This window comes from Ranitomeya imitator, chromosome 1 (genome assembly GCF_032444005.1).
Source record: "Ranitomeya imitator isolate aRanImi1 chromosome 1, aRanImi1.pri, whole genome shotgun sequence".
NCBI classification, from domain to species: Eukaryota; Metazoa; Chordata; class Amphibia; order Anura; family Dendrobatidae; genus Ranitomeya; species Ranitomeya imitator.
In genome coordinates, this window is record NC_091282.1 from 761505780 (window position 1) to 761525334 (window position 19555).

Sequence of the window (19555 nt, forward strand, 5' to 3'; positions counted from 1 at the left end):
TCCCCTGACCATGTGATACATAAAGACATTCTTCTAGCTATGCGGTGCACAGAGTGAAGTTATGGTTTTAATTAAATAGGGGATGTGCGAACATCAATTCTGCTATATGGTTATTGGTAATATGGGACTTTTTATAATGCTTAGACTAAAATCAAGGGGCATCACTTATGGTAAGATTTATGACTACATAGGGTATACATGCATAATTAGGCTTTGAATATTTGTATGAATAGCCGCAATGCTCGCTGCATGGCATTGAACTGTGGGTACGTTGTGCTCATGCACTTTGATTGCCTTGTGTCTTGCGAGCAAATGCAGTTGAGCATTCAGCAGTTGGAGAGAGACGTCGCTCTGCCCGATGTCAGAGGCCGGAACCGCTAAACCGGAAATGGTCATAGACCAGGTATATGCCCCTTTACCGCTTGCGTTCCAGGGCTTTCACTGTGCGCTTCAGTGACTCACTGTTCTGAGTCATTGGCGCGCGCCCAGGGATGACAATGCGGAAGTGTCTATACAACTGCTGCACGCCTTTTCTTGGCATGGTTTCACCTGAAATATGAAGTGCTTTAAAGACTGAACCCTCAAGCCACCAATGAGGTGAGTGTAATTACTGGCCACCGGCTGTGTAGCTGACCTTTGATAGGCTGTGGACCAGCTGGGTTTTGATGGGTGGGCATTACCCCTGATATGAGTACTTTATTTAAGAGATGTCATTTTGGATACTACTTATGAGAGGCTCCTCAGAGATACCTATAATGGTGGAGCACTCCATCATGATGACCACAGACTGACTGCCCTGTCCCCTGATGATTCACTTCTGGGATGAAACGCGTAGGGAGGTGGTCCTGAATATGGGAGGTGGTCCTGAAATTGTTATGGTCTGGTGATTTAGGAGCGACATGTGACTAGCTCTGAGCAGGTGGTATCTATACTGACCGCAGTCCCTAAGCTCAACACAACACTAGAAATAGCTGTGGGATGCTCCTAACACTGCCTAGGCACCTCGTCACAGCCTAAGAGCTAACTACCCCTAAAGATAGAAGCAGGAAAACTATCTTGCCTCAGAGAAAATCCCCAAAGGATAGATAGCCCCCCACATGTAATGACTGTGAGAGGAGAAGGAAATGACATACGTAGTATGAAACAAGATTTAGCACAGGAGACCACTTCTAGCTAGATAGGAATAGTACAGGAAAGAGCACTGTGCGGTCAGTAATAAAAACTAGAAAAAGTCCACCGCAGAGAAATGCAAAAATCTCCACACCTAACTAAAGGTGTTGAGGGCAAACTCTGCTGCCCAGAGCTTCCAGCTTAGCTGAATAGATCCATACTGATAAGCTGGACAAAAGAGCAAAAACAAAGACAGTACTGAACAACAAAGTCCACAAAAGTGAACTGCAAAGGACAAGCAAGGACTTAGCTTAGCTGAACTGGTCAGAGTGTCAGGAAAATCCAAAGAGCAATGACTCCAGGCAGGAACAGTTGACAACTGGCATTGAATGAGGGCTAAGGCCAGACTAATATAGCCGAGCCCGAAAGACGATCAGTGAAAACAGCTGCAGAAGCTAAATCCAAGGAGCAGCCATACCACTCAAAACCACAGGAGGGAGCCCAAGAGCAGAACTCACAAAAATACTACTTACAACCACCGGAGGGAGCCCAAGAGTGGAATTCACAACAGAAATACAACAAATCTAATGAATTGGAAAGTGACCCCTTGGATTCTTGTCTGGATGAGAGGGACACATTTTAGTGTGCGGCATCGTCATAACTGGGTGAGACCGTTCTAACTCTCATGTGTTTCCTCCTGTTTACAACATAGTATGGGTGATCATCAATGGTACTGATTTACTGCCCTATAGATGTTGTTTTTTCTTTTCTGACAGTAGCATTTATATCATTGTGGATGTATGCATTTGGTTCTCTTGCTTTACCTAAGTAGATGTCTTTTGAGTTGAGAATGTGGGCGTTGTGCAGTGAACAAGTCTGTCTACAAATTGTTTGCCTCTGGACTTATTATCAGAATACTGTCCGATTAAATGTTGTGTCGTTCTATTTTAAAACGGTTTAAATTAAACGTTATCTCTTCAACGCCATCTCTTCAACCTATCGCTATCTTCTGGTACCTTCCCCTCTGCCTTCAAACATGCCACCATCACACCCATCCTCAAAAAAAAACTAACCTTGACCCAACTGCTATGCCCAGCTACCACCCCATATCACTGCTCCCGTTTGCTTCAAAACTCCTTGAGCAGCATGTCCATGCTCAAATTTCCTCCCACCTCTCATCTAAGTCTACGTTCACATTAGCGTTTTGCGTGTTTGCGTCGGGCGACGCAGCTGCGACGCATGCGTCATGTGCCCCAATATTTAACATGGGGGACGCATGGACATGCGTTGTGCGACGCATGCGTTTTTTTTGCCGCAAGCGTCGGGTGCAGAAAACGCAACAAGTTGCATTTTTCTTGCGTCCAAATTTCGGCAAAAAATGACGCATGCGTCGCAAAACGCAGCGTTTTTGCGTGCGTTTTGGTGCGTTTTTATTTGCGTTGTGCGTTGCGTCGCCGACGCAGCGGCGCACAATGCAAATGTGAATGTAGCCTAACTCTCTCCTTGACAACCTCCAATCTGGCTTCCGCCCCCACCACTCCACCGAAACTGCCCTGACAAAAATTACTAATGACTTACTCACAGCCAAAGCTAACAGACAGTTCTCCATCCTCCTCCTTCTTGTCCTGTCTTCTGCTTTCGACACAGTTGATCACTGCCTACTGCTACAGATTCTTTCTTCCCTTGGCATCAAAGACCTTGCCCTGTCCTGGGTTGCCTCATACTTTTCCGACCGCACATTTAGTGTTTCCCACTCCCACACCACCTCCTCATCCCGCCCTGTCTCTGTTGGAGTCCCTCAAGGCTCTGTCCTAGGGCCCCTACTTTTTTCCATCTATACTCTTGGCCTAGGACAACTCATAAAGTCCCACAGCTTCCAGTACCACCTGTATGCGGACGACACTCAGATCTACCTCTCTGGCCCAGATGTCACCTCTCTGCTGTCCAGAATCCTGAAGTGTCTGTCAGCCATATCCCTCCTTCTTCACCTCTCGCTTCCTAAAACTCAATGTAGACAAAACCGAACTCATCATCTTTCCCCCATCTCAGGTATCTACCTGACCTATCTATTATGGTAACCGGTATCACGCTCTCTCCCGCACCTGAAATCCGCTGCCTCGGGGTAACTCTCGACTCTGCCCTGTCCTTTAAACCGCACGTCCAAACTCTTGCCACCTCCTGTCTCCTCCAACTCAAAAATATTGCCAGAATCCGTTCCTTCCTCAGCTCACAATCTACCAAAACTCTTGTGCATGCCCTCATCATCTCCCGCCTGGACTACTGCAACACCCTCCTCTGTGGCCTCCCTGCTAACTCTCTTGCACCACTCCAGCCTGTCCTCAACTCTGCTGCCCGGCTAATCCACCTCTCTCCTCGCTACTCCCCTTCTTCTCCCCTCTGCAAATCCCTCCACTGGCTCCCAATTCCCCAATCCAGTTCAAACTACGAACACTGATCTGCAAAGCCATCCACAACCTGTCCCCTCCCTATATCTCTGAACTAATCTCCCAATGTCTTCCCTCACGTAATCTCCGATCCTCCCAAGACCTCCTACTCTCCTCCACACTTATTCGTTCCTCACACAACCTTCTCCAAGATTTCTCCCGAATATCCCCCATCCTCTGGAATTCCATGCCTCAACACGTCCGACTATCCACCACCCTTGGCTCCTTCAGACGGAACCTGAAAACCCATCTCTTCAAGAAAGCCTACAGCCTGCAATAACCATTCTGCCGCCTCACCATCGCCAGAGCTGCCGCCTCGCCATCGCCAGAGCCGCCGCCTCGCCCCTACCTTCTGTCTCTTCCCCACTTTCCCATAGAATGTAAGTCCGCAAGGACAGGGTCCTCTCCCCTCTGTACCAGTCTTTCACTGTAAACCTGCTTACTGTAATCGATATCTATAACCCTGTATGTAACCCCTTTCTCATGTACAGCACCATGGAATTAATGGTGCTATATAAATAATAATAATAAAACATTATGTTTTAGGTTCCCTTTTGCTATTCTAATAATATATTTTGGGTACTGTGGTGCAGTGACCCACGTTACAGCCAGGGGGCGCTGTGTGTGCGCTTCAAGATGCGCTTGGAGGCATAAATGTGATGAGACAAAGTCCGTCAGGAGTGTAAATGGCCGGTGTGTGTGTTGCAGAGGAAGACACTCTGCGCTGTCAGTCTGAAGTTAAGTTGATGTGCTGGGACCTGTAGTCCCACAAGTAACTGTGTAGTTCTAATGGGAGACTGGCAGGGCTAGTTATGAGAGATGGGAGGGTCAAACTAGCCACACACACCCACAATCCCACCCAGGGGAGTGTTTACAGGTATGTAATGTGACCAGGGTGTGGGTCACATGGGTTCCTGTGTATGGTTTTGTTTGGTCCATGTACAAGGTCCTGGACGGTCGGTGTTGGAGTCTCCTGGCATTGGAGAAGTCCTGCAAGCACCTGAGACCGTGGACCTAGTAGACGATCAGTGTTGGATTGTCCTGAAGTGGGCTGGAGTCCTGGAAGCACTGCTGAGGCTATGGACTGAATGCTCGAGGGTGTTGGATTGTCCTGGGATGGGCTGGATTCCTGTAAGCACCTGGTTAGAGTGTGAGTCCTGGAATGGTCAGAGTGTTGGATTGTCTGCGGATGGACTGGAGTCCTGTAAGCACTTGGTAAGATCATGGACTGATGGCCTGTGTTGGACGTGCCTGTGATTGGACTTCCTGAAAGCGCATGGAAAGGCTGCATCTACAGAGCCTGAGACGGTTTCTGTGTTTGGGGAAGCTACAGTTCCTACTGTGGGTCTGGACTATCCGAGGTGCCCTGGTCCCAAGGACGCTGATCCCAGTGAGGCAGTTTCCCTGTGAACCAGCACTGGCAGGAGTCAGTGTGTAGAGCCGAAGCTCCTGAGGTAACCCCTGGTATGGGAAAAACCTGTAATATACGGCAGAGACGTATCTGCCATTGGAACAGACTGTCGGGGTTTAATATGTTCCGTTGATACATGTAATTAACTGTAATGGAGAGAAAAGACGTGACTACCGAATGTTTTGTAAAGGCACACGTGTTAGGCCAGCGTCACACACAGCGTAAAACAATACGGTCCGTATATTACGGCCGTAATATGCTGAAAAGTCCCAAAAATAGTGGTCCGTAGCTCCTCCGTAGGCAGGGTGTGTCAGCGTTTTTTGCGCATGGCATCCTCCGTATGTAATCCGTATGGCATCCGTACTGCGTGGTTTTCTCGCAGGCTTGCAAAACCAACATACCGCTATAGAAGTGATCCATGTGTCCCAAAAAAAAAAAAAATATATATATACCGTCTATATATATATATATATATATATATATATATATATATATATATATAAATATGTCAGTAGACACATATATGTATATATATTAATATTTATTCCAGCGTTATACAGCTTGAAAGCCGGTAATTCAATTACCGGCTTTTTCTTTCTCCTTCCTAAACCCGACATGATATGAGACCTGGTTTACATACAGTAAACCATGTCTTCTCTCCATTTTTTTTGCAGATTCCACACTACTAATGTTAGTAGTGTGTATCTGCAAAATTTGGGCATTCTATCTACTAAATTAAAGGGTTAAATGGCGGAAAAAATTGGCGTGGGCTCCCGTGCAATTTTCTCCGCCAGAGTAGTAAAGCCAGTGACTGAGGGCAGATATTAATAGCCTGGAGAGGGTCCATGGTTATTGGCCCACCCCCCTGGCTAAAAACACCTGCCCCCAGCCACCCCAGAAAAGGCACATCTGGAAGATGCGCCTATTCTGGCACTTGGCCACTCTCTTCCCATTCCCGTGTAGCGGTGGGATATGTGGTAATGAAGGGTTAATGCCACCTTGCTATTGTAAGGTGACATTAAGCCAAATTAATAATGGAGAGGCGTCAATTATGACACCTATCCATTATTAATCCAATTGTAGTAAAGGGTTAAATAAAACACAAACACATTATTTAAAATTATTTTAATGAAATAAAAACAATGGTTGTTGGAGTATTTTATTCTACGCACAATCCAGTCACTGAAGACCGTCGCTCTGTAACAAAAAAAACATAATAAACCAACAATATCCTTACCCTCCGCAGATCTATAACGTCCAACGATGTAAATCCATCTGAAGGGGTTAAAATAATTTGCATCCACGAGCTTTGCTAATGCAATGATGCTCATGGCTGCAAAAACCCCGGAAAATGAAGGTAAAGTAGGTCAATGACCTATATTTACCTTCATTTGCGGTGAGGCGCCCTCTGCTGGTTGTTCCTAGATCGTGGGAACTTTCCTAGAAAGCTCCCAGGCTCGAGGTCATATGAGGACAACCAGCAGAGGGCGCCTCTTATGAACTCGAGCCAGGGAGCTTTCTAGGAAAGTTCCCACGATCTAGGAACAACCAGCAGATTGCGCCTCACCGCAAATGAAGGTAAATATAGGTCATTGACCTACTTTACCTTCATTTTCCGGGGTTTTTGCAGCCATGAGCATCATTGCATTAGCAAAGCTCGTGGATGCAAATTATTTTAACCCCTTCAGATGGATTTACATCGTTGGACGTTACAGATCTGCGGAGGGTAAGGATATTGTTGGTTTATTATGTTTTTTTTGTTACAGAGCGAGGGTCTTCAGTGACTGGATTGGGCGTAGAATAAAATACTCCAACAACCATTGTTTTTATTTCATTAAAATAATTTTAAATAATGTGTTTGTGTTTTATTTAACCCTTTACTACAATTGGATTAATAATGGATAGGTGTCATAATTGACGCCTCTCCATTATTAATTTGGCTTAATGTCACCTTAAAATAGCAAGGTGGCATTAACTCTTCATTACCCCATATCCCACCGCTACACGGGAATGGGAAGAGAGTGGCCAAGTGCCAGAATAGGCGCATCTTCCAGATGTGCCTTTTCTGGGGTGGCTGGGGGCAGATGTTTTTAGCCAGGGGGGGGGGCAATAACCATGGACCCTCTCCAGGCTATTAATATCTGCCCTCAGTCACTGGCTTTACTACTCTGGCGGAGAAAATTGCACGGGAGCCCACGCCAATTTTTTCCGCCATTTAACCCTTTAATTTAGTAGATAGAACGCCCAAATGTTGCAGATACACACTACTGACATTAGTAGTGTGGAATCTGCCAAAAAAATGGAGAGAAGACATGGTTTACTGTATGTAAACCATGTCTCAAATCATGTCGGGTTTAGGAAGGAGAAAGAAAAAGCCGGTAATTGAATTACCGGCTTTCAAGCTGTATAGCGCTGGAATAAATATTAATATATATACATATATGTGTCTCAATGACATATATATATATATATATATATATATATATATATATATATATATATATATATATACCTATTCTATGTGTAGACATTAATTCTACCTATTCTATTGTAAGCTGTCAGTGTGATTTTACTGTACACCGCACTGAATTACCGGCTTTTCTCTCTAACACCGCTGGGTATTTCTCGCAAGTCACACTGCTTGTCCGTGTGTAATCCGTATTTTTCACGCTTCCATAGACTTTCATTGGCGTATTTCTTGCGCAGTATGGTGACAAACGCAGCATGCTGCGATTTTGTACGGCCGTAGAAAGCCGTATAATACGGATCAGTTTAATACGGCAGATAGGAGCAGGGGCATAGAGAATAATTGTGCCGTATGTTTTGCGAGTTTTACGGACGTAGTTTCTGCGCTCTTACGTCCGTAAAACTCGCAAGTGTGACGCCGGCCTTAAAGTAACAGACTGTGTGTAACCTGGCTTACGGTGCGGTTTATAACGCTTTAATAAACCGGAATGGACTTAATTTGTGTGAAAAATCGTGCCTGTATGCGTTATTCCCGTGCAAAGCGAGTGTCCCCCAAGACCCGAAGTAAGGGAAACGCTACAGTACCCACTTTTTTTCTTTAATTGATTGGTTATTAACCTTTTGCTAGATATTATTTTTTTTCAACTGGTAGTCTCCCTCATTGAACTGTTAAACATCTGGTCCTGTTCAACCAACAACATCTTTACATGCGACCTGCAAGGGCGTAGTGCCCCCACAGCACAACCCTACACATCAAGCCAGGACTTCCACCTTCATGTAACGTGCTGGGGCGTGAGAGATGAGCACCTCTCCCATGGCTACCACCGCACACAACGTTACATTAATACCAGAGGAGGTTTGAATTTAGCCATTGTGGAGTCAGCAGAGCATTGGTGTCATTGATGCCCTCTGCTGCCTCTGAAACACAGGCCATGAAGCTCCCAGTGGGGTCATAGATTTGAGCTGATGTTGGTGACAGAAGAGGCCAGGTTTACAATATTTTACAATTTTTATCAAGCCTACTTTTAGCTAGGATGTGTGATGCAAGTGATTAAAATGAGAAAATCACAACCTCTAACAGCAAAAGGCAACCAAAGATCCTTAAAACTGCACTTATTCCAACCTTGTCATGTAAATTAAAATCTTTTTTTCCCCTCTTGTGTAGCACTGGTAGTACTTATCAGTTGGATCCTCTATTGTATACTTATGAGTGATGTATATTTTTTTTTATAGGAATTCTTATTGTCACCAAAATACACAAAAGATGATTTCTATGAGCGTCTGCATTTCATATTCGGAACAAGGTAACAAGTGTTCATCATAGTTATAGAAATACCTAGAATTTTGATTACTAAGGTTTATCAAACAGAGGCCATAAAGTTCTTAGACCCATAATTACCTTAAACAACACATCGGGTGGTATCAGTGAAGACTTTGGATTTGCACTGAAGAGACTCAACCTAGATCTGTGTTCACTGAACTGTTAACTAAATTGTCACTTTACCCAGATGAACCCAAGATATATTCTAGGAAGTTGTATGTGGCCCAGACTTCTTTGATATAATCGGATACTGTGCAGTGTATGGTGATACATCATTGTCCATTTTCTTGCAAGATATGAAAAGTTTTTTTGTAGTGCTTTTGCTTTACCTTTCCCTGATGACCCATTATGGAAGATTTGGGACTTAACGAAAGATTGAAGTCCATGGTAATCCAGTGTTGAAGTGTTCATACCTTCTTGAGTGAGGACTGTTATTTCCTTAATATCCAGTAGACTAATATCCAACTTCTTGTGATCTCATAGTTGACATGTAACCTCAATACTAGTTATCACATATTTTTTCGATTTTACTTACTCTACTGTGGCAATTACTACTTTCAAAATGTTAAGAAGAGGTCAGTATCACTAAAAACATTTACAACCAGGTACCTTATAAATGATGTTGTCTCTGGAGTCGTTCTTTTTCTTTTCTTCTTCATCTTGTATAGACATCAGGATGTGTTTTCTCATTCACAGCCCGTCTTTGCAGACTTCCATTTTCTCTGGTCCTCTGCAGCACATCCCCATTGACATGTAATCTCAATAATAGTTTTCACATATTTTTTCGATTTTACTTTATGTCAATTCCTACTTTCAGATTTATGGGAAGAGGTTTACTAACAGATGTGGATTATGACCACTGGCACAAACAGAGGAGACTTATGGATCCAGCATTCAGCAAAAGGTAAGTACTGTTGGGTCAGTATTACTTGTGAAGTTGTTGGCAAGACCTAAGACTAAAGGCCACCATCACGGCCGGCTCCAGGTTTTTGAGGGCCCCGGGCGAAAGAGTCTCAGTGGGCCCCTTTATCACATACCACGATTCATGATGCACAGATGCAGCAGAGAAATATAGGTATAGTACAATGCCAGATTTCACTTCTTATATTATATAATATTGTAAAAAGCCAAATTTGCCAAACAAAAACAAAGGGGTACCACAGTGAAGGAAGTGCCCTATAACCAGCGAACAGAAAAAAAAGGTGGTGGGGAGGGGAGGGGGGGTTGTTAAAAAGGTACTACTGGCCTCTCAGATCCTCAATATTAATCTGACCTGATAGCAAAATGACTATAGTTGCCCATAGGATATGTCCTCCACTTGCCCAAGTAAGTCACAATAACATGTATGGGTATAACATCCTTTTCTTATAAGCACCACTTATTTGTACCATATAAATGAGATCACGTATATACTATTCATCTTATGGGCAACTATAGTCATTTTGCTATCAGGTCAGATTAATATTAAGGATCTGAGAGGCCAGTAGTACCTTTTTAACACCCCCAGCCCATTTTTCTGTTTGTTGGTTACAGGGAAAGGAAGAACAGAGAGAGAGAGAGAAAGAAAGGAGAGAGAAAGAACAGAGAGAGAAAGAAAGAGGGGAAAGAAAGAAAGAACAGAGAAAGAACAGAGAGAGAGAATAAGAGAGGAAAGAAAGAAAGAACAGAGAAAGAAAGAACAGAGAGAGAGAAAGAAAGAAAGAAAGAAAGAAAGAAAGAAGGGAAGAAAGAAGGGAAGAAAGAACAGAGAGCGAAAGAAAGAGGGGAAAGAAAGAAAGAACAGAGAGAAAGAAAGAAAGAACAGAGACAGAGAGAAAGAAAGATAGCATAGAAAGAAAGAAACAACAGAGAGAAAGAAAGAAAAAGAAAGAAAGAAAACAGAGAGAGAATAATGAAAGGAGAGAGAGAGAACAGAGAGAGAAAGAACAGAGAGTGAAAGAAAGAACAGAGAGAGAAAGAACAGAGAGATAAAGAAAGAACAGAGAAAAAGAAAGAAAGAAAGAACAGAGACAGAGAGAAAGAAAGAAACAACAGAGGGAGAAAGAAAGAAAAAGAAAGAAAATAGAGAGAGAATAAAGAAAGGAGAGAGAACAGAGAGAGAAAGAAAGAACAAAGAGTGAAAGAAAGAACAGAGAGAGAAAGAAATAACAGAGAGAGAAAGAAAGAACAGAGAGAGAAAGAAAGAACAGAGGGAAAGAAAGAACAGAGAGAGAGTAAGAAAGAAAGATTCTATAAAGATACTATAGCAGCCCGGCTCCCATTGTAATGCCCACTTGAGCCTCCCGATGCAGGACATATCATGATCCGATCACATGGCTGGCATCCCCGATTCCAAGGTGATCCCGCTGTCCGCGCTGTCGGTGGAGGACCCTGTGATGGATCTGAAGCATTCTCTGAAGTGCCTCCATGGTTCCATCACAGCCTCCTCCCAAAATTACTTAATTTCCGGTCAGCTTCCAGCACGTCACTTCCAGTGTAGAGTTGAGGGACTTTTACTTTTTTCAGATCGAGTCGGGTTTCGCGAAACCTGACTTTGTCAAAAGTCGGGTCGGGTGAAATCGGCCGATTATTGTGAAAAGTCGGGGGCCGACTGAAACACGAAACCCAATGCAAGTCAATGGGGAATCAAAGTCGGCAGTGAGTGGAGGACAGGAAAACACCTACAGTGCCCATTTTAATGCCAAAAACATCAATTCTTATTATTTAAGCTTGTCAATCTTAATTTACATTATAATAATAGTTAGGCATTGAAAACTGGGGGTCATTTGGCTAAAGTTTTGGGGGGGTAGGGCTGGCTCAAGATTTTCGTGGGCCCAGGAAACGCGGAATACGTCACGGCAGTGGAGCAGGGAGAGGTAAGTATTTCAACTTTGCAAATGCTGTGATCCTGAGCAAGCAGGGGGGGGCCCACTCGTTGGCACTGGCACAGGGCCCCTCATAGTATGGCGGTGTGTTTGACGGTGGTTGGCGCCTCCCACTGGCAGAGACACCTTTGCGTACTATGAGGGGTCCTGTGCCAGTGACGTCGCCAAAGAGTATGCCCCCCCCACCTGATGAAGGAACCTGCACTTTCATCTGCACCTTCCTCGTTGTCTCCGTATAAGGTGGTATGGTATGCGGGAAGGGGAACCTGACTTTCAGCAGGGTCAGATTCTGGCTGTGTAGAGTGCAAGGGGAATGTAGTGGTCTGGGTCAATGTACCAGCAGACTCATCTAGAAGTGGCTGGGCAATGGGCAGGATGAGGAGGAAACACAGATATAGGCCCAAATAATAAAGTAGGCTAAATGCAGTTCAAAATTGGTAACAGGACTAAACAGGCGGCATTGCTTTGTTCAGTGGAGGAAAACTGTAATGAGTGGCAGACACAGTTAGTAGGCCCAAATAATAAAGTAGGCTAAATGCAGTTCAAATGTGGTAACAGGACTAAACAGGCGGCATTGCTTTGATCAGTGGAGGAAAACTGTAATGAGTGACAGACACAGTTAGTAGGCCCAAATAATAAAGTAGGCTAAATGCAGTTCAAAATTGGTAACAGGACTAAACAGGTGGCATTGCTTTGTTCAGTGGAGGAAAACTGTAATGAGTGGCAGACACAGTTAGTAGGCCCAAATAATAAAGTAGGCTAAATGCAGTTCAAATGTGGTAACAGGACTAAACAGGCGGCATTGCTTAGTTCAGTGGAGGAAAACTGTAATGAGTGGAAGACACAGTTGGTAGGCCCAAATAATAAAGTAGGCTAAATGTCTGCCAAAAAATTGTTCATAAATAAACAGGTGGCATAGCTAGGTACAGGGGTGGGTTCCTCTGCTGAGTAGCAGACAGTGGTAGTAGGGGCAAAGTATTAACTGGTCTAAATGGAGGCCAGGGCCCCTGTATATTTTTACTATCATCTCTCATTTCAACAAATTTGTATTGGCAGTGCCATTGAAGGATTTATCAGCACAGACTACACAGTGGTGGAGCAGGGAGAGGTAAGTATTGCAAGTGGTAGAGCACTGTTCGAGCTGGGGGGAACACTCTCTCATTGGCGGCGGTACTGGCACAGGGTCCCTCATATTACGACGGTGTGTCTGACGTTGGTTGTGCATCACCACCGTCAGAGACACTTCATTGTACTATGAGGGACCCTGTGCCAGTGCCGTCGCCCAAGAGTTGGCCCACCCACCTGTCCAGGCAAACGGCACTCGCACGGGTGTTTGCGCCAGGTGGTGACCACGGCCCTGTGGGGGGAGTCAGCCCATTTAGGGAGGTATAAAAATGGCCTATGGTGGACATTCAGCAGCTGCAAATGGAGGAATTGGAGAAGTCAGTAAGAGGAGGCCAAAAGCAAGACATTTTTCAGGCAAGCTACATGTCAGCAGGGGAAGGTGGGGCAAAATAATTTGAAATCCATGATTGGTTCATTTTAATGAAGGTTAGATCATCAACATTTTGAGTAGCCAGACGTGTCCTTTTTTCAGTCAGTATTGAACCAGCAGCACTGAAGACTCTTTCTGATAGCACACTAGCAGCAGGGCAAGCGAGCTCCTGTAATGCATATTCTGCCAATTCAGGCCAGGTGTCTATTTTAGATGCCTAGTAATCAAAGGGGAATGAGGGAAAACATCGATAAGGGAGGAAAAGTAGTTCGTAACCATACTGGACAAATGCTGTCTCCTGTCACTTTGAATTGATGCAGCAGTACCTGTCGTGTCAGCGGTCATTGCGAAATCACTCCACAACCTGGTCATAAAACCCCTCTGTCCAACGCCACTTCAGATTTGTGCACCTCTAACAGCTCTGCCATGTTGCCCCCTACCGCTCATGTGAGAACCATCACCGCCGCTGTGTGCTGGGAATGCCTGAACCAAACGGTCTACAAGAGTTGCTTGTTTGGTAGCCAATATTTGCTCAAGGTTCTCATGCGGCATGATATTTTGTAATTTTCCTTTATATCGTGGATCCAGGAGGCAGGCCAACCAGTAATCGTCATCGGTCATCATTTTGATAATGCGGGGGTCCCGTTTTAGGATACGCAAGGCATACTCAGCCATGTGGGCCAATGTTCCAGGTGTCAATTCACTGCTTGTGCTGGGTTGAGGAGCACTTTCTTGCAAATCAACATCACTTGTGTACCGCAAAAACCCTGTACCTGACCTTGCAACGCCACCAGTTTCTATTGCCCCCTGAGAAGCATCCTCCTCCCATAAATATTCATCCCCACCATCCTCCTCCTCCTCCTCTTCGTCCGCCACCTCGTCCAGGAGAGTTCCCTGAGCAGACCATGGCTGACTGTCATCAAGGCTTCCCTCCTCCTCGGCTGCAGACGCCTGCTCCTTAATGTGCGTCAAACTTTGCATCAGCAGACGCATTAGTGGGATGCTCATGCTTATGATGGCGTCGTCTGCACTTACCAGCCGTGTGCATTCCTCAAAACACTGAAGGACTTTACAGAGGTCTTGGAGCTTCGACCACAGCACACCAGAGAACTCCATGTCTGCCATCCAAGTACCTGCCCGTGTATGTGTATCTTCCCACAAATTAATTACAGCACGCCTCTGTTCGCACAGCCTCTGAACCATGTGCAGTGTGGAGTTCCACCTTGTTGCAACGTCGATTATTAGGCAGTGCTGGGGAAGATTCAGCGATCGCTGATGGTTCAGCATACGGCTGGAGTGTACGGGCGACCGGCGGATGTGCGAGCAAAGTCTTCGCACCTTCAGGAGCAGGGCTGGTAACTCCGGATAATTTTTGAGGAAGCACTGCACCACCAGGTTCAAGGTGTGAGCCAGGCAAGGTATGTGTTTCAGTTCTGAAAGGGCTATGGCAGCCATAAAATTCCTTCCGTTATCACTGACTACCTTGCATGCCTAAAGATGTACTCTGCCCAGCCATGACTGAGTTTGTTGCTGCAAGTACTGCCAGTACTTCCGCGGTGTGTTTGTTGTTGCCCAAACACTTCATTTGTAACACAGCCTGCTGATGCTTACCACTAGCTGTTCGATAATGGGACACCTCATGTGCAACACTGGCAGCTGCGGATGGAGTGGTCGTGCGACTGCGCTCAGTGGACAAGCTTTCGCTTCTGGAGGAGGAGGATGAGGGGTGGCGAACGCCTACAGCCAACTGTTTCCTAGACCGTGGGCTAGGCCGAACTGTCCCACTATGGCTGTCCCCTGTGGACCCTGCATCTACCACATTTACCCAGTGTGGCATGATGGACACGTAACGTCCCTGGCCATGCCTACTGGTCCATGCATCTGTTGTGAGGTGCATCTTTCCACTGACTGATTGCCTCAGTGCATGGACAATGCGGTCTTTAACATGCTGGTGGAGGGCTGGGATGGCTTTTCTCGCAAAGAAGTGCCGACTGGGTAGGTCATAGCGTGGTACTGCGTAGGCCATCAGGTCTTTGAAAGCTTCGCTTTCAACCAACCGGTAGGGCATCATCTCTAACGAGATCTAACGAGATTAGTATAGCAATGTGGGTGTTCAAACCCTGTGTACGAGGATGAGAGGATGAGTACTTTCTTTTCCTATCGAGAGTCTCTTGTAGGGTGAGCTGGACTGGAGAGCTGCATATGGTGGGACTAGCAGTGGTGGTGGTGGACATGGTGGATTGAGAGAGGGTTGATGATGGTATTCTTGATGTTGGCCTACATACAGTGTTTCCTACCAATAACCTTGTGATTCCCTGACTGCTTTGGCCTTGCGACGATACCTCCACATTTGCTGCTGGTGGTGTCCTAACCGGTGGGCTTAGAGTGAGGGAAGCAATGTAGCGTTGCTGACTACCTTCATTCTGAGCAGGTGCACCAATGGTACGGAACGTTTGGTAGTTAGTCCAGGCTTGCAAGTGCATGCTGGTTAAATGTCTAAGCATGCACGTTGTATTTAAATTTTGAAGATTCTTCCCTCTGGTAAATGTCTTTGAGCATTTCTTACAGATAACTTTTGACTGATCATTCGGATCTTGGTTAAAAAATTGCCACACTACACTCATCCTACTTTGGAATACCTTTTCAGGCATTGCACGCTGTGCTACTTTCACCGGATGGCCACGCTGTCATAAAACTGTTTTTGTTTCTGACAAACGTTTTTGGCCTGATACGGGCCTGCCAGATGACAGCTGTTGTGATGTAGATATCTGCTGCGGATCATCCTCCTCCGCTTCTGACCTACTGGCAGCGGCACCCTCTTCCCCCAATGGCTGCCAATCTGGGTCAACAACTGGGTCATCTATCACCTCCTCTTCAATGTCATGTGCACCTTCCTCTGTGTCACCGTGTAAAATGCTATAGCGTTCGGGATGGGGCACCATAGTCTCATCAGGGTCAGATTGTGGCTCAGTACACTGCGAGGGCAATGTAGTGATCTGAGTCAATGGAACAGCATAATAATCTAGCTGTGGCTGTGCATCAGTGCACTCCATGTCCGATTCATCTTGTAATGGACAGTTAACAATTTCCCGTTCTAACCCAGGCACGGTATGTGTAAAGAGCTCCATGGAGTAACCTGTAGTGTCGCCTGACGCATCCTTCACTTTTGGTTTGGGTGAAGGACACAAGGAAACATCTTGTTCCTGACCGGGAGTATCCACTGACGACTCGCTGCTTTTATATTTGGAACTTTCTGAAGAGGAGGCGAAAGAGCTAGAGGCTGAGTCAGCAAGGAAAGTCAAAACTTTTTTCTGCTGCTCCGGCTTTAAAAGCTGCTTTCCTACTCCCAGATGAGGGAGCCTTCGAGGCCTTGTGTAGCCAGACGATGACGCTGGCTCAACACCTCCAGCCTTAGGTGCTATTGTGCTTTTGCCTCTACCACCAGATGCACCACCACCACCATCAGTACCAGCTGGCAACCACCGCCCACGGGCTCTTCCACCAGACTTCCTCATTTTTTGGAAAATCTAACCAAAATAACAACCGTTATATGGTACTGTAAAACAAGGTAGAAGATGTATATAAACTTGTTGAGAATTTAAATCTTTTTTTTGGGGGGAGACTGAACCAAAACTCAGGCCCTGTGCATAAAACAACACAATGTAAGTGGCAGAAAGTGGCTGGCTGATATACGACAAACTAACAGGACTGAAGTATATCCACTTTGTAAGAATTTGAATCTCACTCTTTTTTGGGGAGACTGAACCAAAACTCAGGCCCTGTGCATAAAACACAATGTAAGTGGCAGGAAGTGGCTGGCTGATATACGACAAACTAACAGGACTGAAGTATATCCACTTTGTGAGAATTTGAATCTCAATTTTTGGGGGGGAGACTGAACCAAAACTCAGGCCCTGTGCATAAAACAACACAATGTAAGTGGCTGGCTGATATACCACAAACTAACAGGACAGAAGTATATCCACTTTGTGAGAATTTGAATCTCACTTTTTTTTGGGGAGACTGAACCAAAACTCAGGCCCTGTGCATAAAACAACACAATGTAAGTGGCAGAAAGTGGCTGGAAGATATATGAAAAAATACAAGGACTGTAGTACAATTTAAATCTCCCTACAATGATCTCAGGACAAGTATGGCAGCAATAAAAAGGACTGCTGCACACAAAAGTGTGGACAAATAAATAAGATAACTGTGCAGAAAGGAGCAACAGGATTTTTGCTTTTAAAAAAGCAGTTGGTTTGCACAGCAGCGTGCAAACAGCAAAGCAGCTATCAGGGAGCCTTATAAGGCAGCCTAATAAGCTACAGAGCTGATGCACAAAAATATAGCCTCCACTGTCCCTACAAAACATGGTGGTGTTGGACAGTGGAAATCGCTACAGCACAAGCAGTTTTGGGGTTAATCTTCCCTCCCTAACTATATCCCTTCTTCTGATGAAGCTGCAGCAACCTCTCCCTATGCTAAGATCGGCAGAAGTAAGATGGCGGTCTGCGTGCATGCCCCTTTATAGCCCTTTTGACGCCGCAGAAATCAAGCCAATCACTGCAATGCCCTTCTCTAAGATGGTGGGGACCGAGACCTATATCATCACGCTGCCCACACTCTGCTTCCTCCTTCATTGGCTGAAAAATGGCGCTGAAAGCGTCATACAAAACACGACTTTTGCGCGCAGATCGGCGACCTCATTGCTGATCCCACACTAGGATCGGGTCGGGTTTCATGAAACCCGACTTTGCCGAAAGTCGGCAATTTTTGAATTTGTTTGATCCGTTTTGCTCAACCCTATTCCAGTGGAACGTCATGTGTGAGTTTTAAAGTGCTCCTCGGGGCTCCACCGTGTATTCCTGTGTCCGCGGGAAAAATAAGCTCCTGGCTGGGACAGCGGGGAAGACTCTCAAAATCCGGACTGTGCCGCTGGATCTGGGACGGTTGGGAGGTATGACATTTGCTCCCCACCATACACTGACTTCGTACGCCGACAGCTCCGCACACCTCATACACACATGGTTCTGGTTTGCATGCCTCATACACAGACGGCTCCACTCCGTACACCTCGCGCACACACGGCTCCACTCAGTACACACATGGCTCAACTCCGTAAGCCTCGTACACATGCGGCTCTGCTCTGTATACCTTGTACACACGAGGCCACGCTACGTACACCTCGTACACACAAGGCTCCAGTCCATAAATCTTCTACACATGAGGCTCTTCTCCATACACCTTGTACTCATGCGGTTCCGTGCCGTATACCCCATACACACAAGGCTCTGCTCCGCTCTGTACACACACGGCTCAGCTACATACACTTCATACACACAGGGCTCCATTTCTTATACACCGTACTCATGCGGCTCCGCTCCATACACCCCGTACACACATGGCTCTGCTCCATACATCAAGTACACACGTGGCTCGCTCCATGCACTAAGTACACATGCGGCTCAGCTCTGCACACCTCGTACACACACGGCTCCGCTCCATACACATCGTACACACACGGCTCCGTTCCATACACATTGTACACACGCGGGTCTGCTCCGTACACCTCGTACACACGCGGCTCCGCTCCGAACACATCGTACACACGCGGCTCTGCTCCGTACACCTCGTACACACGCGGCTCTGCTCCGTACACCTCGTACACACGCGGCTCTGCTCCGTACACCTCGTACACACACGGCTCCGCTCCCTACACATTGTACACACCCAGCTCTGCTCTGTACACCTCGTACACATGCGGCTCTGCTCCGTATACCTCGTACACACACAACTCCACTCCATACACACACAGCTCCGTTCCGTACACCTTATAAACACACGGCTCCACTCCATACACCTCGTACACATGCGGCTCCGCTCTGTACACTTCGTACACATGCAGCTCTGCTCTGTACACCTCGTACACATGCGGCTCTGCTCCGTTCACCTCATGCACACACAACTCCACTCCGTACACCTCGAACACACGGCTCCATTCCGTACACCTCATAAACTCACGGCTCTGCTCCGTACACGAAGTACACACATGATTCCGCTCCGCACACCTTGTACACACACAGCTCCGCTTCGTACACCTCGTACACACCTGGCACCGCTCCGTACACCTCTTACACAAACGGTTCTACTACATCCACCCTGCAAACCCCTCCTGACCCCACACATAAACTTACCCTATCCAGCACCATGACAACCAGCACAGCAGAGTCCTGCATACACTGAGGCCACTAATCATGGGACCTCTGACTCCTCCCCTCCTGTGACGTCATCACAGGTCCTGTGTGCACAGGATGGCCTTATATGAGCAGCCCGAGCACATGTAGGAGACGAGCGACTTCAGCTTCAGGACCTGTGAAGATGTCACGATCACGTGACTGGTCACATGAGTCGGGGAAGGCTGGATGAGGGGATTCAGGATGGTTG

The 19555-nt window shown here is 46.1% G+C and overlaps 1 protein-coding gene across 2 annotated transcripts in view; it reads left to right on the forward strand.

The window, feature by feature from the left end:
* Positions 1–19555, forward strand: part of LOC138645876 (cholesterol 24-hydroxylase-like) — a 127534-nt gene that overhangs the window by 20161 nt on the left and 87818 nt on the right. For both annotated transcript variants that reach the window (XM_069735379.1, XM_069735384.1), the window contains 2 exons: positions 8665–8735; positions 9570–9656. In XM_069735379.1, the coding sequence (XP_069591480.1) occupies positions 8665–8735; positions 9570–9656 (158 nt within the window). The remainder of the gene's footprint in view (positions 1–8664; positions 8736–9569; positions 9657–19555) is intronic.